Here is a 25845-nt window from a genome sequence, read left to right as displayed (position 1 = left end):
CTACTCCCTAAGTGACATCATGGCATACAGCGCAGCAGCCACACACATCTCTTGAGTCAGCTGGGTGAATAAATAAAAGAAATCAAAGAAAAAATACTGCATTGCCATATGGCAAACATTTCACAACACACGAGACACAGTGAACAGCTGAGATCCCCCACTCTGCTACCCCCTCCCTTCCCAGATCTGTTTATTCCATTTATGTTTTTGACCTTAGGATAATTATATTTTGTTTTTTGCTCATTCCATATGAAAAATTGTGTGCATGTAACAGGTAAAAAAAAACAAAAAACAAAAACGTATATCAACCCAAAAGTAAGAGTTGAAAAATAACCATAACATAGTTCACAGCTCAGCCTCACCCACTATGAGTGGCAGGTCGGCAACACAGTTACAATCAACTGCCTCCACGAGCCCACGCATACAATCATTCGCCACACATACTCACTCATGCTCTTAATTTTTCATATTTTATCATTTGTATATCTTTTCTTTTTTTCTAAGCTACATTAAAGTATTGCAATGATTATTTGACAACTTTTATAGTTTCATTACACGTAACAATAGCAACACGCCATCTCCACGGATATTATTCCTCGCTTTCCCTCATTTAGTGATAACTTCACTTAATGTTAGGTTTTCAAGAACACATCCCCATCATTAATGAGGGATACCAAACTTAAAAAATTATTGTACATCATAGATATTAAAGTAAATACCTACGTATTAGCACAAGACAAAATGTATAATATTTGAATGGTTTGTTACAAGAGTGGTTATGTAGCCTCGGCTTTCACAAAAATAAGAATGGAACGAGGAACATGTTTATAGCTTGTGACCTAGTATGAAAAGCCATTCTAATGCCGATAGAATTAACAAAATATGAAAAATAGCACATTAGGTACAGTCAGGGTCAAAGGTCTTGAACACTTAGCAATATATCTGGCATCTACTTCTGAGTTGAGTTAACATACCGGTATATGATTGGGATATACTAATAACACTACTTGTCATCACATACTATGCCTGAACAACAAAATGGGATAAAACTCTCCTTAATACCTAAGATCTTCGGGTACTTACATGCTAAATACTGTCAAGTGTTCAAGACTTTTGACCCCAACTGTACATATAATGTGAAGTGCTGACTAATTTGGGACAAAATTAAACAAATTCTAGTTCATTATATTTGAATTTCATGATTGTACATGTGTAAAAACCAGCAGAATTTCAAGAATTATTAGTGGCTATTGAGACTGATACTTGCCTGAGGTGAAAAATCATCATGCTAATACATCAGGAAGATAACCCAATGTATCCAAATTGGCAGCTTGAGCAATTTCCATGGCTCACAAGTTGAATCTTTCTGTATCATGAATGCCAATACTCATCCTGCCTCAAATTTCATGCACATAATGAGGGAGAAACAGAATCAAACTAAGAGACCACTGTTGATAAGAGCTGCAGATATGTGTTAATATTGGAAGGGTGTGGAGGTGGTCCTGTGGGGTCCACTTTACACACAGCATGAAACAGTCAACAGGTCATAAACTGAATTTAAATAATGTTGTACACTGGCTATAGCTACAGCAAAGTGATAGGCCATTATAATTTAACTGCTACAAATTGAATCAGCAAAATAACACGGAGACAATTACTGATATCTACTGTGATTCACCATGGACCCATGTTAAATAAGATACATAAATGTGTAATGTAGTTCTCCAATTTATATTTTTAAAGAGTCTTTGTAAGTAAACTATGTCACTGATGGATATTAGTAAACTGCCAATTAAACAAGGTTAAAGATATTTTTGATTATTATAGAACTACCATATGTATTAACATGACCTTCCCCTTCAGTAAGTTACGTGGAAGACTCCACAGTAAGAAATATCAGTCTGTTTAAGTATGATTCCATAAAGCCTTCTGCTGAAGAACTGAAAACCACTCCAAAATCAAGGAGGTACTTTATGAGAACTGTACAACACTAATTTAATTCCACATACCGGTACTGTATTATTGAGATCCTTGTGTAGCACATCAAAATGTTGGCTAAAGACTTGAAAATAAAAATTTGTGGAGGGCTATATTGCTTTTATGTAACATACAGGAGCCAGAATACGAAGCAATGATAAACCATGATGGTAAATGTACCGTAATCTGATTGTGCCTCAAATTAACACATAATAATAACTAAAACCCTGAAATAAATTTTCTTAATATATAATACTAAGACAAATGCAAATGTTATACACAATTAATCATCTTCATAAGTGTCATTAACTAATGAACATATACAATAAATTAAATGCCAGTGTAGTGCCCACTCCTGGACAGACTAGTAAATGATTACAGTAATTACTTCTCTATCTATCCACAAATCCTCTATGGCACATTATTCAGTGTTCCAATTTGCATACAGTACTTAAGAATAGCATATACTTCAGTACAGTATACCATAATGGTGTAATAATTTAACATCCAAAATACTGCACACCTGTACAGGCAGAAGTCTTCATCAAAGTTGGAGAGTCCTGTGTGGTTTATTGGCAATGGATAAAAAATATTTTAATTGTTGAAACCAAACTTCCCGTACTTAGTAAACTGCTCACTGACAAAATTTGACATTGCACCAAAGTAATGAGTATTTAATCATATATATATATATGATATATGTGTGTGTGTGTAAACATGTACTGTACTGTACAGCACTCACACTGTAAGGTTTATCTTATTTGTTGGATATTTTCAATACTACAGCACATACATTTAGAGGTCCATCAATTTACCTGTATAAATAAGTAGTACTGTACCTGTAACAATCTCAAATATCATTATTTTTTACCATTATGAGCTGCATCTTCCCCTTAATCATGATGTATACTATAACTAATCTCATGGCAACTTTGACTATTTTCCTATAATATTTCCTTACTTGACTCCCTGCCGTAACTCCCTATATGCTGCAGATGATATTGTAGCATGCTGAGAATATGTTGCAAACAGTGGATGAGAGGGTTTGCTACTGTACATAGCATTAGAGTATTTTGCTGGAGATCTATACATGGCCTCACGCCCAACAATGCTACTGTTTGTAAGCCCATTGACAGATGAGACAGCATGTGAAGACTTTTTACCTGGGCTTATTTTTTGTAGAGATGCCTGAAAATGAGAAATTATTCATTTTTGTGGTTTCCTATACAATATTATCTTTAATTTATGAATATTACAATACCTTACACATCTTACACCCAAATAAGCAAAGTGCAGTAATCTTCCCGGTAGTTGGAATTCTGGTCCCCGGAACTCTTAAATAGCTGGAATTGAAATCGAGCCAGAAAAATTCTGGGAGAATTCTGTCCATTCTGATTCTGGGAATGAGTTTCCGCGGATGAAAATCAGCCTCATTGTTGGTAAAAAAATTTCATAAAAAATCTCTCCAAACCTCTCTGTTCGGGGCCTAGGAACAAATATTTTGGGAGTTTAGAGACATTGCATCATGCTGCAACACATCCCTAGGTTCCAGGTGACTGGGTGGGCTATCAGCTAGCTGCTTGGGTAACTTGAGCCATAGGTTTGTGTCCTGCAATTGGCTAATGTGACTGCATGGGATGCCTGTGATAGACTGATGCATCCTAAAAGCCTAGCATCATGACACACTTAGTTCATAGTCCTCTGCCATTGTACAAGGTTGAACCCTCACTTGGTGCTGTTTTTGCATAAATTTGCATTGGGCAATACTGTACAATGTACATTACTCTCCTCTTGTGTGTTTTAATATTCTATGTATTATTAATGAATTGTATTGTTCATTTCGCACATATAAAGATTAATTCAATCAAATACATATTCAGTAAACAACAATAATGAATCTTTTGTCCATATTCTTAAAAAGATAAATGACGCGGTATCCTTAAATGCTCACGTACGTAGATGTTGGCGTTCCCAATCCATCTCAATTTTTTTTCTTTACCATTAGTGGTTAGTTACTTCTATTGTTTAATTTATTAACATTAAATAACATTACTTAAAACAAATTTATTCATTTTTTTACATTAATTTTACTACAGCTACAACCAGGGTCATATTTTCTCAATTTTCTTGTGTAGAACTATCGTCCCGGACTCCCGGCTGTAAACACAAATGAAAACAATGGCATCCCATCTCCTCTTGTGTGACCATATTATTATTCATTTACTGTATATTGTACTGTATAAGGTGCATTCAGAAACATCATTTAAAGAATATAGTTTGCAATTTTCATTAATTGTCTTGTTTTGGGGGGAAAAAGAGGGTAAAAAGCCACACAAAAGATATGAAAAGGTCACACTTGGGAACACATCTCATTATTATTGCTTTATTTTAATGCTAATTAATGATTCGTGATAAGACGATTCACCTTACACTGCAATTTTGGAGGACACATTACTGTCATTATTTGAGGCTTTACTGTATTATTATTATTATTACATTCTTACCCCCCAGACCCTGATGTGGGTCAGTGACCTGTGCCTGGGTGGGCTGATCCCTATATATATAAAAAAATAAAAAAAATAAAAAATCCGACGAACCAAAAAAGCATGTTTTGCTCCACTAAATTTTGTTTTCGGTTTTCAGAGGTTTTCGGAATTTTGGATAAGGGGTTGTCAACCTACACCACAATTATGAGTTAAGCTCAGTTACTGAATTCACTGAATATTTAGGCTCACACTTGTAATACACCAAGACACAATTTACAAGCTAAATAATGTTATCTTTAATGGAACTACTTTTGTGCAAAGAGAGTGAGCTTGATTAAAATTTCAACCCAAATGACATCAATGAAATATTGCAAGTGGCAACTATTTTACCTTTCATACTGAATCTATGATACATGAAAAAAAATATAATTTATTCCTACTATCTAAATACTGTACCAATTTTTTTATATTAAAAAAAAAGAAGTAAATAAATGTTTTTAATCCAAATCCAAGATAATGACAATGAAAGAAGCATCTAAGGCAGGTTTTTCCAGGAATCAAACCTTATCTGTGAGGCATTTCATGATGTCATTGTGTAGTTTAGTTGTGCAGATACTACAGCTGGCATTAAGTGAGGAAGAGTAAAAACTGAACGAACACAACAGTATCACAGATGGTGTCATAAAAACTCAACTGTGCTGGTTTTATAACTTTTGAATGTGCATGAAAATTGTGTGGAAACATCTGAAACATATTCAATCTCTAATGTACATCAGTGGTTGAACGCAGGTGCAGAGAAAACGTGCAAAAATTAGATGAACTTCCCTTTTTCCCACCAAGGTTAATATCTCAATGTGAATTTCCTGAACATAAACAAAGGTACGTCTTAAAAGATTGATCTCTCCTGATTCTTTCACTACCAGATGCATATGAAATAATTCTGGTTCAGATGCTTCATGTAAATGAAAGTAGAAGTGTTTACTGTACAGATATATTGTATTGTATTTCCCTTAATATCTCAGAATAAAATGATTTAACTTAAAATGACTGTGGCAATAAAATGTTAAATGACTGCGGCAACAAAATTCACCTTTTTTATTTACATTTTTGTTTCTCAAACAAGAAATGTAAAAGCTCCATTACTTCAACCAATCAATCAAAATATGTGTGTGTGTGTGTGTGTGTGTGTGTGTGTGTGTAACCACACACCAATGTACTAAACTAAGCTAAATAAATTTGTCAGTGAGAGCTGTAAAAGGTAGATATGTTTTAGGTGTTAACTGAAGAGGTTAAGAACATGTGTTGAGGAGTATGATTGTGTGTTACAGGACTGTGTAACCTACAAGGATATAATGAAGAGATACAAGAACATGTAAGAAGCAAAAATGGGAAAAGGAAGACATAAGAGAAAAGGATAGGTGAGATGGGTGTTACTATGGAGGAGTAAATAGAGTTGAACGAGAATGAAAAGCTCGGAAGAGATTGTAACTGCAACAAAGAGGAGCGAGAAACAGTGTACTGTACAGTGCTGTACAGGATGGTCAGTGTAGAACCAACAATAATATAAGTTTTCTCAGATGTGCTGCAAATTTTGAAAATATCTTCCTCTTCTCTGATAGTATTGAAAATTCTTCCTCTTACTCATTCCCTGTTGTAAGTTTCTTTTTTCTATTATACTGTACTTTATACTTTCTATAATTCCCCACTAAACTAAATTTTGGTAATCTTTTTTGGGGAGGGGGGAAAATTAGTCCACTATGAGATACTCACTTGTTTGTTATAACTAGTAATAACCTTGGTGGGTGAACCTTCATTTGTTGAAGGGAAGGTGAGGGATACAGACCGAGTGAAAGGCCCACGCTTCTCACCTGACCCACCTCCCCCACCAAGTGTGACAGTAACTCCTCCAGACCGGGCAACAGGGACTACACCTTGGAGCACACCCAGTCCATCAAGACTACGATGCTTTTGTGATACATCTGAAACAAAACGTAAACCTGATGCAGGAAAGTCCATGATGAATTTTTGTCGGGTTAGAAGATACTGTACTTACAATACTGTTTAAACATTATACAATGAAATACTGTACTGTATATGAGATCTCTTATGTAATATACTAGGCAGCTAAATAACTTGGTTCTGGAGGGAGAGTTTATGACAGGTTAAAGGTAAGAATCAGGATGGGACCATCTACTGTAAAATAATATCTCTCATAAAAGTTCAGGGAGTTTAAATCTATTACACGTTAGGCTAGGATATGTTATTTAGTCTTCACTCAAACTTTGCAACTGAGGCCTAGGGTCAGTTTGTAACAAGACAGCCGATTGGCCAGTGGATAGTCACCACAGTTCCTGATGCAGTACAGTACTGTATTTAATATTTAATCCATAAATTCCACACATGGAAGCAAAAAGCAACTCATCAAATGCCCTGGTAATAAAAACACATTAAAAAAGGGAACACAAACATGATGAACAGGTGATGTCACGGGTGGAAGTTGTTGTTGAAATGATGTAATATTTTTCTTGTTCTCATTATTTTATTTTTATTACCAATGCATTTCACAAGCTAATTTTTGTTTCCCCAAGTGTGGAAATTGTCAGAGATCAAAACAGAATAGTTAGTTTCCCTTAAAATATCAGAATACAAATAAAAGAGATTAATTATTACAGAACTGTAATGAATTTTCACATGTCCGTCCACCAGCCAATCAGCTGTCTTGCTACAAACTGACCCTTGGCCTCAGTTGCAAAGTTCGAGGGAACAGACTATAGGCAGACATTGTATTCTGAGCTGAAAGACATAAGTTGATAGATAAATACTATGTATCAGCAATAGAATTTTACAAACCTGTTGGATGCTGATGGTAAATTCGTTCACGTCTTTTCTCTGGAGTTAACTCTGTGGGTCGGGATATTACAGGAGATATAGACTTGCGACGGCCATTACTGGCTGGACTAGAGCTACTTGATGACTTGGCAGATGACTTGGCTGATGACTTGGCTGATGACTTATCACTATCTTTAGAGGACTGGCGAACACATTCATCTACACTAGCAACCAACTGTCTATCTACCTTACGAGCCACGACTTTCACTTTTATTGGCTGGTTTGATTGTAAGGTTTGTGTGCCTCTTATTGGACTGATGTTGTTTGCAATATGAGAATTTGAAGTATTTTGGTTATTACACTTAGATTGTGAGCTGCTGTGATCTTTGGAGTGATTGTGACCAACACTTGCTTGATTTGTGTTGCTTCTCGAACTGCTAATACCATTGGCCCGGTCACTGCTGGATGGATTCTTTAATCGAGTCTTACGAGAGGCTATGAGTTCATACAGTTTATTGCGGTAGATGTCGACACTAAGCTGCACGTCGTCACGAATACAAGGCACCACTGCATGTTCCAAACACGGCTCATTAGCAGCATTATGAAATCTAGAAGAGGAAATAATTATCACTAGGAAATGTGGTGCTATACAGTATATAACATGGAATTAAAATAGTTTTGCTCCTAAATCTACTCTAATCCAAAAATAGTAGTGATCATTACTCCAAGCAACAAAAGGAAAGATTGAATGAAAATGAATATGACAGTAAGATAGTTCTACACAATGGTGTTGGAATATAGAAGTTCAAATATTAAGATATTGTCACAGGTACATTTAAATTACTGCTGGCATTATGTTCCCCAAGTTTAGTTCCTTGTGAAAAAAAATCCACTTACAGGCAGCTAGTTTGACACAGTAGCATATGGGTGACTGAAATAATGACATGATGTACTGTACTAAACAGCTGAAGTGCACATGACACTTTGGAGGGAAGATTTTAGTCACAGGTGCTCCACTACTTACCAACATTTTAGAGATACAAATACTGTATCATCGTTGAGGGGGTTACCTGCCAGAGTAGGTGTTTAATGTGGATGAGACTGGATTATATTGGAAGAAATGCCTGATAGGATCAAATAATGTCAAAGACGAGAAAAATATGTCAGGTTTTTAAGCTGTACTGTACACCCTTTATTTATTGGTATTTTTTTCACAATATGTTCGGTATCTCCATGTGTGAGCTCTTTCAAGACCACACTTGACCAGCACTGGAGCAGGTTCAGATACATTCAGGAGCCAGTGCATGCCCAGTACTTGCCAACAGTGCGTAACAAGAGACGTGACCAACAGTCCAAGCGGCTAACGAACCAATCAGTGGCAAACAGGATAAAAGTAAAAGTAAAAAATACAGGAGTCAAGTTGGACACACGATCAAGCCTCAGGAACGTAATACGTAAGTAAGTAGAGGAGCTCCTGTACTGTACTTCTCACCATATAAAATGTCTTTCTTTCAAAAATTTCACCCCAAATTACCATGTGTCTTACATGCCAATAGTCACAGATTAGAAGATAATTACTATACTATAAAATCTCATTATTATCTTTAATTGTCATGTCATACTCTTGTACAGTAGTCACATTTCAGCTAAAATAATATTTTGGGGTTCTTAAATTTAAAGATAAATAAAAGATTATATTAGAAGAAGAAAAAAAAGATGGGGAAATACTATTTTGAAGTTAGGGAGGTACTACCACCAGGGAAGATATTGGAAGCATAATGTATTGTCTAATGGTAGACCCTGCTGCCATATGGCATCACAAAAATTGTGACCAAGTCCTAGGTTGCTGACCTGACTGTCTGCCTCATTTACACACAATTGCAGGGTCTCAATTGTTTCTCTTACAACTGACAACACAACATATATACAGTATATTGTTTCTCATTACATTATTGATATTTTTTTAATTTTTGCTTTTATTTATGGTCATTTATTATTATTTTTATTATTATTATTATTATTATTATTATTATTATTATTATTATTATTATTATCATTAGTATTAGTATTATACATGTACCAAGGTGTTGGCAAGAGTGTAAGTACAGGTGCTCCTCCACTTACGAATGATTTATGTTCCCGAGGCTTGTTTGTAAGTCCAACTTTACTCTTGTAGATACCAAACATATTGTAAAAAATGAAAAGATTATGGATATTTAGTACAGCTATACCCTTTAATACAGTCTTAAAACCTGGCTCACTCTTCTCCTCTAAGGAAATGTTTGTTCTATCTGGAATTTTCTTCAAAATAATCCAGTCTCATCCACATTAAACACCTGTTCTGGCAGGTAACCCCCCCTCAGTGATGATGTTTGTAACTCTGAAAGTTTGTAAGTTGAATGCTCATAAGTAGAGGAGCACCTGTACACAAATTAAGAAAAACTTCCTCTTACCTTGCAACATATGGGTGTTTGAGAGCCTGTTCAGCTGTAAGTCTTTTGTCAGGACTAAACACCAGCAACTTTTCAATTAAGTCTATGGCATCATTTGGTGCACCTGCCAGTATATCTTTAAGGGGTTTAGGAGTTCGTCCTCCATGAGGTTTACTAAGAAGCGTAGAGGCGTACTGTGAGGAAACGAGGTGAAGATCTGCAGAAGAGACAAAAATAAACTAAGCAGCCATTTATAAAAAGTTCATATATACAATGAGAGAGCTGATCCCAAAGGCTTGGTAGCCCATTAGGGGCAGTACTATGCTCTACAGTATAAAAGGAAGCAGTGTTGCCAGAGCTACACTTGACTGCCTTCACTACCCCAACTATAAAACTTTGGGTGAACTTGGGTTTCCCTGGAAGGGAATCAATGACAGTGAGCATAGGAGGTGCAGTTGGCTCCACTCCTGAACTCTTTAGTGTGAATTCGAATTGGGAAGGAGAAAGGAGGGGTGTGTCGGGGTAGGTATATTCAGGTGGAGCTCCCTGAGGAGGAGGAAAATTGTACAGTATATCAGTTGGGAGAGATTACAATGCAGGGTAACTCTTCAACAATACCAAAGGGGTTTCCTCAGCTGAAAGTGATTGTCAAGTGCTAGCCAGATGATAATAGTTACAATAGGATGAGGAGAATGAATACATGTTTTAAGTAAGGTGTTCCTTTGCTAAAGGGGACATTTATGAGCAAATGGATTATGGATATGTTTGAATCATGCAGTTGAAAAAATCGTCTGGCGGTAGCCCGAATAAAATAGATAATTAACAATCAAAACCAATCAGGAAGTGGGCATCATATACTTATTGTAATAAAAACTTGATGTGAACAAAAATACTGTGGCTGAGTTGGCAGCAGTCCAGTATAAAATCAGCGAGCCACATAGTTCAGTTGCGACAAAATGCGAGCATTAACTCACTGGCGAATGCTTCAAATTCACACTTCAGAGTTTGGATTTCACACCTCAGGGAGAGAGAGGATTTGAAACAATAAGTAGTAAACAAAGGAGAAGAACCAACTGTACATATACAATTCACACCAAAGGAATGAATGGATACGAGACATTTTAGTGATCACAATACTGTACTGTTGTCTCTACACATGAACAAGGTCCTACACCTAAGATTCATGTGCACATTTGTCATTGCTGGCCAAAACATCATGGGCTCCACAATATATGAACTTTATTCAAAATAAATACTTCACACAGTTCAATATAATACATATGGTTAGGTTATACAACAAACAATAAATTATAAAACTGACTCAAAACTCAAAACCACTAATCCCCACTAATTTGAAAACTGCCACATCACCTGTCTTAATAGAAGTCAAAGTATTTTAAATAGAGGTTTGATGAAGCTTTGCACACACACAAGGCAATACCTAATACTGTATTATGGAAGTGAAAGCGAGTCTGTCAATAATAATAAAATACATGCACTAAACTATATCTAAAGTGGACATTGTCTACAGCAATATCAGGATGAAGTGTGACGGCCAGCCACTGTTACAAGTTCCAGGTATGTAGATACGTATACTGTAAACTTCCTCTGGTAACATTTACAGTCATGTTTTGCAACATGAAAAATGACAAATAATTTAGCCAACTCATTCTTATTATTAGTTTATAGAGATTTATACAAGATTTTAAAGACCAGTATAATTGAGTGGGTGAGCTGACTGTGTTAAGTTATCTCCAGCCAAAAATAAATGGCATCTCAGTGTAAACAAAGTCATCCCTACTTATGAGTTTAATTTAATTAAATACAGTGTAATAAGAAATACAAGATTGGGAGAATTAAATCTGTTCATAAAGATCAACTCTAAAACAAACAAGTAATATTTGGTAAGAGATTTTGTTTGTTAAATGCATAATTAATGTGACTGAACTGTGCCATTACCAAATGTTTTATAATTACAGGTAGATCACCGATTTGGCGGCAGTCACTGCTCCAGAACCTCTGATGGTCCAGACAGTTTAACGGCGGTAGAATTACAAATTTACCGCACATTTATGGTGAACAATAGGCCAACCTTACCGGGCTGTGAGGTGTTATGGTTATTTTTGAACTCTTATTTTCAGGTAGATGTACTGTACATGACTTTATTGTCTTTCTACTCATTTACATGCACACACAATCTTACATAAATAATGGGCAAAAACAAACTTATCATGAAGTAAAAAGGATAAAAGGAAATAAACTTTCTTTGTCTGTTAAGAGTTCACACTACATGTAGGAAGGTGGAGTGAGGGATCTTTGCTGTCTATTGTGTGTAGTCAAACAATTGATAAATTTCATTGTCCAGCAGCCAAATGGGAAGAAATCTTTTTTTATTATCTTATTTACAGTATTCTTATTAATTCAATTTAATCCTCACATTTACTGGTATATAATATATTATCTTATTCCTCATAGGAGTTGGTAACTGCCGGGAATTCAGTTTCAGAATTGGTAACACTGTTCATAGCGTCAGCTGTTGTGGTGGTCAAGGCCACTTGTTGGTGTGAATCTGGTGTGTTGTGACAAATTATGTTAAGAATTTTACCTATAACTAAGCAGTTCCTAAAAGTTGATTATTATTATAGGAATATATTATGAAATAGATTAAGGGGAGCGTCCAGCTGAAGCACGAAATTCGTTAATAATTGATCAATCAACATCAATTTCCTGTCACCAATTAAAGACATTGTTATTATACCCCTGAATCGGTTCTGGCTAATACCTGATTTTTCCCTTATATCCTTATAAATTTTCAAAGTCCTAGTTCTCCATAACTTCTTACTAGATTATGATGAAATTCATGTGTATTATAGGCAATTTACTCCTCTTGAACCTGACATAGGTATTTCTGATTACTGCCTTAGCAAATAATAAACCAAGCCAAAAATAAAGAAAATCTAAATGTTCAGCCATGCACAATATGTTATTCTATGACAGTTCTTAGTTTTTCTTTTATTAGAATCAGCCCATAAATGGCAGAGCCTTAGGGATTTGAAGATTAGAAAAACTCATTCTGAGATATGGGCTGCTAGGGTGGTGTGAGAGCAACTCATGATCGTACCTCACTCTCTCATGTTAGATGGGTAACTGACTCGTGACGAAGGTCTTCTGTGGTTAGCTAGCTGAGAAAGATGCCAGATACTGATTTTTACCAAGTGATTGGCATTTTCCTATGTAAATAGGTGGAGAAGTCACCCTTTCTGACCATCTACAGTACCTGCAGTAATTCTTCTATGGTACTATAACACTTCCATGGGTACCTGAGGCTTACACACCACAGGTGAGGGTTATTAAAACTTAACAACATTTACCTTCTCTACACGGTGGAGAAATAACTGACATAATTCTCTCAATCTGATCAAGTGTTGATGAACCAGGAAACATTGGTTTACCGAGCAACATCTCACCCAGAATACAACCAAGGCTCCACATGTCCACCCCTAAGGTATATCTGCCGAAGAAATGACTTATTACAAAACAGAAATATATTTTGTCACAAATTGGGATAACTGTACAAAACAAATTAAAGATAAAATAAAACAACATTTTAAATAAAGACCTTGGTATTGTACTGTACTCATCCACAAAAGGAGATGCTCATCACTGTGTTTTCTCTCTATTATCACCCTACATGTTTGCCTTCATTAAATTTCATTAAAAAAGTACCGGGGTAATCACGTTATACATTTTCTAAATTACTATTGTCAATACACACCCACAAAGATATTAAGATATTTAAATAAAATATTTAGCCAGAAGGAGAGGGCTGGCTTTGTGGGTGAGAGGTCACGTGAGGCTCAGTGCTGCTCGAATTTAAAATGAAAGCCACGGGACAACTCGCAACAACTCACACGTGCTGTAGGTGGGTTGCCTTCATGTTGGGCAGACGAGTGTCACAAATAGTTTCACACATGTAGTCAGATTTGTGTTATATTGTGACAACCCACTCCATGGTTTCATCCACTGTGGGCTTTAATATTTGCATTTATTTTACCTGTTTTCTGTATTCAATAAGTTATGATCATATACACTGTATTGTACTGTACTGTACTGTACTGTACTGTCATATGTGGGAGTCTGGATTATAGTCTAGTACTGGGTGCAACTCACATGGTGGGAAATACCGGACTGACCAACAATGGGGTAAAGGATCCCTCCATTGTACTGTCGTCTTGTAACTGATCATTGGTTTATATTTTAAAAGCTGTTGTTTTAGCAGCTGTAATAATTTAATACTTCTATTTGTTTTGTTGGTCTCAAACATATCTGTAAACTGTAGTAAACTTTCTCTCTAAAAGGAACTTGTGCTTTAAAAAATAAAACAAAATATTATAACTTATTATAAAACAGATTAGTAATGATGCCATATATAGTTTATTTGTATTATCATTATCTATATGATCATTTACATATACAGTACAGACAAGTAGGAATTTTTAGGAAAAAACATTGTACTCTATGTACTGTACACCTCATATATAATATTTCCTTAGCAATCTGTCGTCTCAGTAATAAATACAGTATTTGTTTTTTTGTCTTAAAAAAAAAAACCCTGTGCTAGTCTACTACTACTACTACTACTTTGTTGTCACTCGAAATCGAGTATGACGATCATCCAGCTATGGTACAATGATACGAGTTATTAAGGATTTCACCTACGCTGGTGAATTCTGAGGTGACTAAAGAGGCCGATATGGGACTGGCAGAGTCGTTCACAGATGTTGCACATGTGTAAGGCTACATTTAGTGCGGGAGGGGCGACAGCAGCGTCTTTCCGGCGTTGGCACTTGTCTGCCTCGGTTTCCAGTCGGGCTAACTCGAAAGTATTGACACCTCGTGTGGTGCTCCTCCAAGCATTACTGTGTGGAGTTATCGTCTCCCAGGTGAGGGGTCGATTTGGCACTTTTTCATGTTTGTCTTAAGACTATCCTTAAACCTTTTCAGTTGCCCGCCAGCGTTACGTTTACTATTCGTTAGGTGACTGTTAAGTAGCTGCTTTGGCAGTCTACTGTCGTCCATGCGGGTAACATGGCCAGTCCAGCATAGTTGTTCAGGGATAAAGGTAGCCTCAATACTCCTACAGTTGGTGTCAGCGAGAATACTGGCATTTGTTCTCGTCTTCCCAGCGAACTCAGAGGATGGAATGTAGACTACGTTGGTGAAAGTTTTGAATGCCTTGAGGTGCCTCCTGTATGTGACCCATGTCTCACTGCCATATAGCAGGGTGGAGAGGACCACTGCTCGATATACGTGCAACTTTGTAGATAATTTCAGCTCATTACAGCTGAAGACACGGGTACGGAGTCTGCCAAAGGCTTGAGATGCACATCTGATCCGATGTTGAATCTCTTCATCAATGTCCGCAATGGTGGACAGGTGGGAGCGAGGATACAGAACTTGGGGTAACATTAGAGAGGGTAGTGCCATTAAGCTGGATGAATGGTGGAGGTGTGGCTGAACTAGGGACAGGCTGAAAGAGAATCTGAGTCTTACGTATATTCACCTCAAGTCAAAAGTGTGCATACGCATCTGCGTAGATATTCAGGATCTCCTGTAGGTCGCGCTCAGTGTGAGTGACAAGGATGAGGTCGTCTACATACTGAAGTTCAGTAATGGAAGTTGCTGACACCTTTGTTCCTGCCTAGAGTCGTCTTATGTTGAAAAGACCCTTCATCTGGTACTGGATGTCCACCCCGCCGGCAAAATTAGCACTGGCACAAGTAAGGAAGGCAGTCAAGAAAATGGAAAAGAGAGTTGGTGCCAGTAGACACCCTTGTTTTGCCCCCGGATTGGATTGGAAAGAACTCAGACCGGGTGCCATTGTGCAGTACACTGCAGTTCATGCCTTCGTGGAATTGCCTCACAATGGCGATGGATTTTGGTGGGCAGCCAAAACAGCTGAGGGTCCGCCAGAGGGCTTCTCTGTTGACTGAGACGAAGACGAAGACATGTACAGGTCACGACGCTGTTCTCTGCACTTTTTCTGTATCAGGTTGGCAGCAAAGGTCATGTCACTGGTGCCACGTGATGGTCTAAAGCTGGGCAAAGTATTTGGCCCGCCAAATTAGCCACTGCATTTGGCAATCAGAAAAAAAAATTCTTATTAATTACAGAAAGGACAATTTTGGAAGTTGGGTGGACATAGCAGCAATACTGGCTCGTCGCTGTTAACCTGTGGCCCGCGAAGTGTGCCACCATTCATGAAGTGGCCCTCCATCAAAAATAATTGCCCACCCCTGGTCTAAAGCCACATTGAGATTCTGGGAGGAAGATTTCTGCCTCATGAAGAAATCTGTTTAGGACTAAGGCAATAATCTTGCCAGCAGCGAGATCCCGTGGTAGTTGCCTCAATCTGACTGGTCTCCCTTGTTCTTATAAATATTGATGTTGGGGGCATCTTTAAGAGCTTGGGGGATATTCTCCTTTTCCCATATATTCTCCAGGAGAGTGGAGACGGCTGGTAAGCAGAGGTCCTCCTGCTTTATACACCTCGGCTGGGATTCCATCAGTCCCTGAGGCTGTTATTTTTCATCTGTTTGATGGCAGTAGCTACCTCATCCTGGGATGGAGGATAGCTGAGGTGGGTCAGCTCTGGATTCTGAGGGACCTGCTGGATAGTCAGGACATACACATCAGTGCTTCGGTTGAACAGTGAATGGTAGTGCTCTTTCCAGAACTAAAGGATGCCTTTCTTTGTTTTTAATTAGGGAGTTAACATTGGATGAGCAGAGGGGGCTGTGCTATGAATGACTGGCCCATAAAATGTTTCAGTGGAAATGAAAAATCCACGCATCCTGTGCTCATCTGCACGTTTTTGGTGTTTTTCATGTTTTATTTTTAAACCAGTCATTCTTTAAATTGTGAAGATCGCACTAGCTGCCAATTTCTTCTTGCGGAAGGTATCAGCTTTGGTTAAAGCAGCACATTTATCATCAACAAGTACACTGATTGGCGGGTAATTTTCATCAAACCAGTCCTGGTGTATTCTTTTGATCTGGCCGAGGATCTCTGCAGGTTTTTGTCATGACAGTGTAGAGACTATCCCATTTGTCACTGGGATTTTGGTTGTTTGTTGTCGGGTTGTTATCAGCCCATGTTTGAGCTGCTCTCTGAAAGCATGTGCTACCGCTGGATCCTCCAGATGCTTTGTGTTAAAACCTCTTCTGGGGGATTGTTGCCTTCACCGTTTTGGGGCGACGTGAAGTAAGAGCCTGGCTCTGACGCTAATGATCAGTGTTGCAGTGGTCTGAGTCACGCATTGCACGGGTGATGAGGACATCTCGGCAGTCTCTTTCTCTGAAAATGATGTAGTCAATGAGATGCCAGTGTTTGGATTGTGGGTGTTGCCACGAACCCTTGAACTTGTCGGCCTGTCTAAACAAGGTTTTGGTGACAGTGAGGTTGTGTGCAGCACACTTGTTGAGGAGGAGTAGGCCATTGTGATTACACTTACCTAGTCCATTTCTCCCTATGGTTCCCTGCCAAATGTCAGCATCTCTGCCAACTCTGGCATTGAAGTCACCTAGAAGCATAACCTTATCTTTCCTGGGGATAGAGGTTAGCACTGAGTCAAGGTCGGTGTGAAAGGCCTCCTTGATGTCATCCTCTGCATCCAGTGTTGGGGCATATGCACTGATGAAAAAGGTGTGACGAGTGATTCAGTGGGACTCGGAGCATCATGAGGCGCTCGTTCATCCCAACAGGCATTTCAGTTAGCTTGTGTAGGATGCATTGGCAGATGGCAAAGCCAACTCCATAAATGCGGTTTCTCTCTGCAGCAGGCTTACCCTTCCAGAAGAAGGTATAGCCAGACCCCCGTTCTCTAAGTCGACCTTGGTCTGGGAGCCGGGACTCACTAATGGCTGCTATGTCAGTGTTATACCTACCCAGCTCTTTTGTCACAAGGGCAGTTCTTCTCTCATGACACTCATTTGTGCCAGTATCTAGAAGGGTCCTGATATTCCATGCAGAGACCATAAGAGGTTGTATAGTTTGATTTTGTTTTGATCTGTGATCATGATTGTGTTTTCAACTGCATAAGGATGACCTTACTGGGTGTGGTTACCCAGTCAGGTTGGTTCTTTAGGCAAGCTATGCTTAGGGTACCTTTTCTAGCCCCCTCCCCATGTGGGGTGAGCAGAGTGGGTCCTCAAAAGGGCTGCTCAGTCACACAGACAGAACTGGATTGCACTGTTGCCTTGATCCCAGTGCATAAACGACCATTTTATCTGTGCCGCCCATGTGCAGAGTCGTGACTAGAGACTCCTAGCAGTCATCTCTGCCTGTCCCCGTCGCCACTCGTCCGTCACCATAGGACTTTTGGGGGTATAGGGGTTTTGATGAGGAATATGATGAACTGGGTGATGGCTGTATGTGAGTTGATTTATGTGGTGAGGCAGGAGTGCAGGCTGCAACCACACATCTTGGCTCTCCCTTTTCCTGATCCGGTGGTGCAAGTGTTGCAACGACTGGGGAGAGGGAGAGCTGCAATGGACTGCCAATAGTCTGGTTTGTTGGGTTACACCTTACACCTTAGTAGCCTGTCCATCATGCATTGCCTTTGTCTGCTGGTGTAGTCGTTGGGTTCCAATGTTGGTCTCCTCTTCCGCAATATGCCCCAATGTTATTAGGATAAAAATTAAACATCCTTCTAAATAAACTTTTCAAGCACTTTAGTTTAATAACAAGCTAAGAATAAGAATGTACACTAGGAGTACAACATTACTTCTGACAAAACTAACCTTTTTGAATTCAATAAAATTTCAGGAGCTCGATACCATCTTGTGGCAACATAATTTGTCAGTGTAGGGTCACCTTGTGGTTCTACAAGTGCACACGGCTCCACAGAGCGAGCCAATCCAAAGTCTGCAACCTTAACACGGCAATCACTGTCCAGTAAAAGGTTCGATGGCTGGAAAAAAAAAGCATAATTAAGAAACAAAACTCAAACACTGAAAATTTACAATTTATACATTCAAGGTACTACTTCAAGATGCAGTCCAGAACCACCTAACACATCTTAATAAATTATATAAAAAATAAAGGGTAAAAACACGTTTCAGTACAGCCTACATATCAAGATTTATCTAATTTAACACAAAAGTACTGTACTGTATGACAAAATATCTTATGTTGCATGGTATTGAAAGCCAACTGGTATATTGCAATGTTGAAGCTGGTTACTGAGAGTATTAGTGAGGTGTTGTGTAGGAGGGGGACAGGTTCAGGTTGGAGAACTGTGGAGAACTGGATACAGAAGTACTAAGAAGAGAGAGGAGAACAGGGTGGTGTGAGGGAAACATTTTCCTCCATCACCAATCCACCACTTACCCCTGTGCTATTCTACCTCCAACACCTACCCTCCTCCTCCAACACCTACCCTCCTCCTCCACCACCTACCCTCCTCCTCCACCACCTACCCTCCTCCTCCAACACCTACCCTCCTCCTCCAACAGTAAGCCCAACCATCTACCTCAGTATATAATGTTCACTATGGCAGTATGTCTAACTAACTATCATGTGACTTACCTTTAGGTCTCTATGTATGACAGAGCCCGAGTGAAGGTAGCGAGCAGCCCGGAACAACTGGTACATGATATAACGTCGGTGGATGTCTTCTAAAACATTGCCTTTCTTGATAACATTGTGAAGGTCGGTCTCTGTAAAAGAATATCCCACCATTAACAAAATTCACCTTGTAAGATCTCCATTGTTACATAATATTCTACTTTCTGAAGCTGCTTGAGAGAACTCCGATCGACTGAAACCGACCGAATTTGTAACCCAGAATACGTCAAGTCTCTGAGCCAAGTTGGACACACCGGTAATACCATCACAAGGACTCACAATCAGCATAATTAGAGAGAGCTACCTGAGCCCCCCCCCCTCCTCCCCCCATGTCATCTCCCTCTCATGCCAAGGAAACAATCCAATCATGGAGGGAAAGCCAGACATGTGGTCTCCAGCCTACATCCAGGTCAAGGACAAAAGACATACCAGCAAAACCTGACTTGCACTACATAATACGACACAAACTCAACTAACTGTCAATTACCCCCCACCCCCCAAAAAAAAATTTAATAATAAGTAAAATAAATACAAAATATATACGTACAGTCATTACAAACACAATATTTTTAGAGGTATACGGACAAAACCCCAGTGGACAAAACCCCAGTGGACAAAACCCCAGTGGACAAAACCCCAACCCATTATGTGAATAGTGGACACAACCCCAGTCTCATATATAAAATAAAACACTTATATTTGCAAACACACATTATTTATACATTTTATTTTTCACACTCCACAAAACCCTTTTAAATTTGTAGGGAATTGACACTTACAATATACTGTATGGTCCACTTATGAGAAAAAAAGTCACATGACTTGTACACATTGACAACACAATATGCTGTATATATGATGGCATTGCATGTAGGTTAGGTTAAGTTAAGTTAGTACTATTGACCTCAGATTATCTCCTAATATCAAGTGCACATGGCCTCAAAATGTCCATGATATCGGTCAGATTTAAAAAAAAATTGTGTGTGGGGGGGGGTGGCCTTACAGCACACCCCAACCCCTCCCCCCAGCTGGGTGTGTGGGGGGTGGGGGGAGGGGCCTTACAGCACACCCCAACCCCTCCCCCCAGCTGGGTGTGTGGGGGGTGGGGGGAGGGGCCTTACAGCACACCCTAACCCCTCCCACCAGCTGGGTGTGTGTGGGGGGTGGGAGAACTGCAGCACACCCCAGCCCCTCCCCCAGCTGGGTGTGTGGGGGTAGCCCCTCCCAGCTGGGTGTGTGGGGGTGGGGGTGAACCTTACAGCACACCCAACCCCTCCCCAGCTGGGTGTGTGGGGGTGGGGCCTTGGCACACCCCAACCCCTCCCCCCAGCCGGGTGTGTGGGGGGTGGGGGGAGGGGCCTTACAGCACACCCCAACCCCTCCCCCCAGCTGGGTGTGTGGGGGGTGGGGGGAGGGACCTTACAGCACACCCCAACCCCTCCCCCCAGCTGGGTGTGTGGGGGGTGGGGGGAGGGGCCTTACAGCACACCCCAACCCCTCCCCCCAGCTGGGTGGGCTCTTTGTGCTCATCATGTTCTCCCACCCACAACTTCTTGGACTCCCCCTTTTAATATTCCTGGATCCACCCGACGTGACAATAAACTGTTTCACTGTCCGTGCTAATGGTAACAATCTTAACATTACTTTTGGGTTATGTAGGATATAAATTTTGGTGCGTTGACCCGCTGAAAAAAAGCCTAAATCATCATGCAGCCCATGACTGAGGAAAGGTTGCCCATGACTGAGGAAAGGTTGCCCATGACTAAGGAAAGGTTGCCCATGCCTGTGCTAGGAGAACTTTAGCAAGTTTCAGTTTATCAGAAAAGACATCACAAGAGAAGGAGTTACAAATGTGTAAGAGAACAGGTAGTAATAGGTGGGCGACTTTCTTAATGATGTTCATTGGTGCATATTGTCTTCACCTACTGCTTCATCCTTGGATATTTTTGATGGACAAAAACAACTCATTTTGTTGTCGGTTTTGCAGGTAGGCTTCCATTACAACTGTATCATTTATCATAGAAGCTGAGTGGGGGGCCATAGGTTGAATGTTCCTGTTCTAAATACAATTGATGATACTCCAGGTTTTCTTACTGTGGCCCGATGTTGACTCTAGCTTATTTGTATAATTGCTATATCTGGCATTTCTAACTGCTTGTGTTACTCTATGTTGGATACTTCAATAAGCATCACCTGGATCCTCTTGCAAAATTTCTCTGGAGTTTGTGTTTTTCTTTTATCATTGCTTTAATTTCACTTGTGATACAGGGCTTGGAAATACATATACTTTTTACCATACCCTTTCCACACTAAACTGACCCGTAGGCCCCGCCCTTCTTATATCCCAGAGAAGATAAGGTTGCCAACTCTGGCATTGAAGTCACCAAGGAGCACAGAGACGCTGACATTTGGCAGGGAACCATCGGCAGAAATGGACAAGCTAAGTGTAATCCCAACGGCCTACTCCTCCTCGGCAAGTGTGCTGCACACAACCTCACTGTCACCAATACCTTGTTTAGACAGGCAGACAAGTTCAAGGGTTTCTGGCAACACCCACGATCCAAACACTGGCATCTCATTGACTACATCATTGTCAGAGAAAGAGAGCGCTGAGATGTCCTCATCACCCGTGCCATGCGTGGCTCAGACCACTGTGACACTGATCATCGGCTCGTCATGGCCAAGCTTTCACTTCATATTCACCCCAAAACGGTGAAGGCAACAATCCCCCAGAAGAGGTTTTAACACTAAGCATCTGGAGGATCCAGTGGGAGCACATGCTTTCAGAGAGCAGCTCAAACATGGGCTGATAACAACCTGACAACAAACAACCAAAATCCCAATGACAAATGGGATATTCTCTACACTGTCATGACAAAAACCTGCAAAGACCCTCGGCCAGATCAAAAGAATACACCAGGACTGGTTTTATGAAAATAACCCGGCAAACAATGTACTCGTCGATGATAAATGTGCTGCTTCAACTTACTGACAGAACAATCCTCAGTCTCGGACCAAAGCTGATACCTTCCGCAAGAAGAAAGCGGCGGCCCAGCGGGAACTTCGCAACCTAAAGAACGACTGGTATAAAGCATGTGAAACACAAAAATTTACAGATCAGCACAAGATGCGCAAATTTTTCAATTCCACTAAAATATTTTATGGGCCAATCACTCGTGGCACAGCCCCCTCCGCTCATCCAATGGTAACTCCCTAATCAAAGACGATGAAGACCTCCTTCAGCGATGGAAAGAGCACTACCATTCACTGCTCAACCGAAGCACCGATGTGGATGCCCTGATTACCAAGCAGGTCCCTCAGCATCCGGAGCTGACCCACCTCAGCTATCCTCCATCCCCGGATGAGGAAGCTACTGCCATCAAACAGATGAAAAATAACAAAGCCTCAGGGTCGGATGGAATCCCAGCCGAAGTGTAAAAAGCAGAAAGACCTCTGCTTACCAGACATCTCCACTCTCTCCTGGAGAATACTGTATATGGGAATGGAGGAAATCCCCCAAGCCTTTTGTCAATATTTATAAGAACAAGGGAGACCGGTCAGACTGTGGCAACTACCACAGGATCTCACTGCGCTGTCTGTAGCTGGCAAGATTATCGCCCGAGTCCTCCTAAACAGACTTCGTGAGGCGGAAAACTTCCTCCCAGAATCTCACATGGCACTACTGACACGATCTTTGCTGCCCGTCAGATACAGGAAAAGTGCAGAGAACAGCGTCGTGACTTGTACATGGCTTTCATTGACCTAACCAAGGCTGCCCACCAAAATTCATCGCCATTGTGAGGCAACTCCACGATGGCATGAACGGCAGTGTCCTGCACAATAGCACCCAGTCTGAGTTCTTCCCCATCTAAACAAAACAGGGGTTAAACAACGGTGTGTATACTAGCACCAACTCTCTTTTCCATTTTCTTGGCTGCCTTCCTTACTCGTGCCATTGCCAATTTAGCCGGCGGGGTGGACATCAAGTACCAGATGAAGGGTCTTTTCAACATAATACGACTCCAGGCAGTAACAAAGGTGTTGGGAGCTTCCATTACTGAGCTTCAGTATGCAGACGACCTCACCCTTGTCGCTCACACTGAACGCGACCTACAGGAGATCCTGAACACCTACGCAGATGCGCATGCACACTTCGGCTTTGAGGTAAATGTACATAAGACTCCGATTCTCTTTCAGCTTGCCCCTGGTTCAGCCACACCATCACCATCCATCCAGCTTAACAGTACTACTCTCTCTAATGTTACCCACTTTCAGTATCTCGGCTGCCACCTGTCCACCACCGCAGACATCGGTGAAGAGATTCACACCCGTATTATTAAACAACATCTTCCCTTGAAGAGGGTCGTCGTGTTTCAACCTGAGTTTTAATCTAAATGAGTCCTGAGGGACAACGCAGTACAGTAATTAACGGGGTGGTGTGGCGGTAAAATTAACTAATTCCAATATTATAAATTATTATTGGAATTAGTTAATTTAAAACTCGGTTGAAACACGACGACCCTCTTCAAGGGAAGAGGTTGTTTAATAATACGGGTGACACCATCAGATCATATGTGCATCTCAAGCCTTTGGCAGACTCCGAAATCATGTCTTCAGCTGTAGGGAGCTGAAATTATCTACAAAGTTACACATATATCGAGCAGTGGTCCTCCTCACCCTGCTATATGGCAGTGAGACAGGGGTCATATACAGGAGGCACCTCGAGGCACTTGAAAACTTTCACCAACGTAGTCTACGTTCCATCCTCCGAGTTCGCTGGGAAGACAAGAGAACAAATGCCAGTATTATTGTTGACATCGAATGTAGAAACATCAAGGCTACCATAATCTATGAACAACTGCGCTGGACTGGCCATGTTACCCACATGGGCGACAGTAGACTGCCAAAGCAGTTACTTTACTGTCACCTAACGAATAGTAAACGTAACGCTGGCGGGCAACTGAAAAGAGATAAGGATAGTCTTAAGACAAACCTGAAACAGTGCCAAATCGACCCCCTCACCTGGATAATGATTACTCCACATCGTAACACTTGGAGGAGTACCACACGAGAAGGTGTCAATACTTTCAAGTTAGCCCGACTGCATAACGAGGTAGACAAGCGCCAAGGGGCGTGGCTTACGGACCAGCTTTATGTGGAAACATTATAACTTAGTCATGAGGTGGAAGCAGGAAAGCATTTTTCATAGGAGTCATTGAAGATACAGAAGTTGCAGCAGATCAAGTTAGGGCTGTCAGAGGCGTAGAACAGGAGCAAGTTGTCGGCACAGTAGTCTCTGTATTTTATTGCGACTTTACTTGATCTTTCTGATCTTCTGGCTCTTATACATGGCAAAAAACAGGGAAGTGATCTGAGATATTGTTATAAATAATTCTACTTACAACATTGTCAGGAGTGTTGTTAGACCAGATTATGAACTATCACAGTGGCAAAGGTGGCATATACTCTGTTGAGTTTGGTTGTGTTGAAGAAGAGCTTAGAATGACAGATAAGAAGAAGGGCTTATCACTGAGGTGTTCGTCACTGATTTCTGCAGATCCTCTCTGAACCTATGATAGAGATTAGTTCCGATAATTTATCAACAAAGTTCCTTACACTGGTGTGGGGTCTTCTGTTAATTACTCCTACCAAATTATTTTGTGCCGATACGTATTTCAGTGAAAGCATCCCACGAACTCCTCCTAACCGACATAACCAAGTGACAGGTGTCCGCCCCACTCAAACAGGAAGTTACTCTCAGCAGCACCAGTCACCTTAAAGTGTAGCGGGAGAGAGAGAGAGAAGCAGTGATACCATCTTGGTAGTTTAGTGTAACAACTCTGTATGTCCTCGTTACTTATACAGTAATTATAAGTTTTCTCCTGTAGAATAAATAAACACCATTACAGAAATTACAATTAATAATGTCATAGAGAGCGGACCAGAGGAGAGACAGGAGAGAAGAAGGAAAAGGAGTAGAAGGAAAAGAAGAAGAAGAAGAATTAGAACGAAAACAAACCAATAAATTAACCAGTCAATCAAAACTCACCCATAAACTGAAACACCAGATAGATGTCCTTGTTATTATCAGCTCTCAACACATTCAAGAGGCGGATAACGTTCGGGTGAGATGAGAACTCCAGCAGGAAGACGATCTCCCTGAAAGTGCGTTGGGCATCCGTCTCGTTCCTAAAAGCGTCGAAAATCTTCTTGACGGCCACAACCTCCCCCGTCCGACGGTCAATGGCTTTCCACACTATACCATACGCCTGTTAAGGGAAGACACCAATAACGGAGAAAGGTTTAGTACATATATGTAAATTGCATCATAATGTTTAGTTATTTACTCTAATCTAAAATCCTTGTGTGAGAGGGGTGGGGGTTGTGTGAGGTGGGGGTGTGTGAGGGGGTGGGGGTTGTGTGGGGGGTGGGGGTTGTGTGAGGGTGGGGGTTGTGTGAGGTGGGGGTTGGGTAGGGTGTGGGGGTGGGGTGAG

The 25845-nt window shown here is 40.4% G+C and overlaps 1 protein-coding gene across 2 annotated transcripts; it reads right to left on the bottom strand.

The window, feature by feature from the left end:
- Positions 1–1149: 1149 nt before the first annotated feature.
- Positions 1150–25644, bottom strand: LOC121853537 (extracellular signal-regulated kinase 2-like). 2 transcript variants are annotated; one of them, XM_042347735.1, is made up of 8 exons: positions 25401–25644; positions 19313–19443; positions 18526–18695; positions 13096–13235; positions 9746–9941; positions 7314–7900; positions 6234–6442; positions 1150–3165 (listed from the first exon to the last, which is right to left on the bottom strand). In XM_042347735.1, the coding sequence occupies exons 1-8, from the start codon at positions 25402–25404 to the stop codon at positions 2935–2937; spliced, it is 1668 nt and encodes a 555-aa protein (XP_042203669.1). In that variant the 5' UTR covers positions 25405–25644; the 3' UTR covers positions 1150–2934. The 2 variants fall into 2 exon arrangements, with proteins under 2 accessions (XP_042203669.1, XP_042203670.1); XM_042347736.1 differs by having other exon boundaries at positions 3003–3165; positions 6332–6442.
- Between the last annotated feature and the right edge of the window lie 201 nt (positions 25645–25845).

Source organism: Homarus americanus, unplaced genomic scaffold, assembly GCF_018991925.1.
Source record: "Homarus americanus isolate GMGI-L3 unplaced genomic scaffold, GMGI_Hamer_2.0 scaffold4896, whole genome shotgun sequence".
Lineage (NCBI taxonomy): Eukaryota > Metazoa > Arthropoda > Malacostraca > Decapoda > Nephropidae > Homarus > Homarus americanus.
This window is presented reverse-complemented; position numbering and strand designations above follow the sequence as displayed.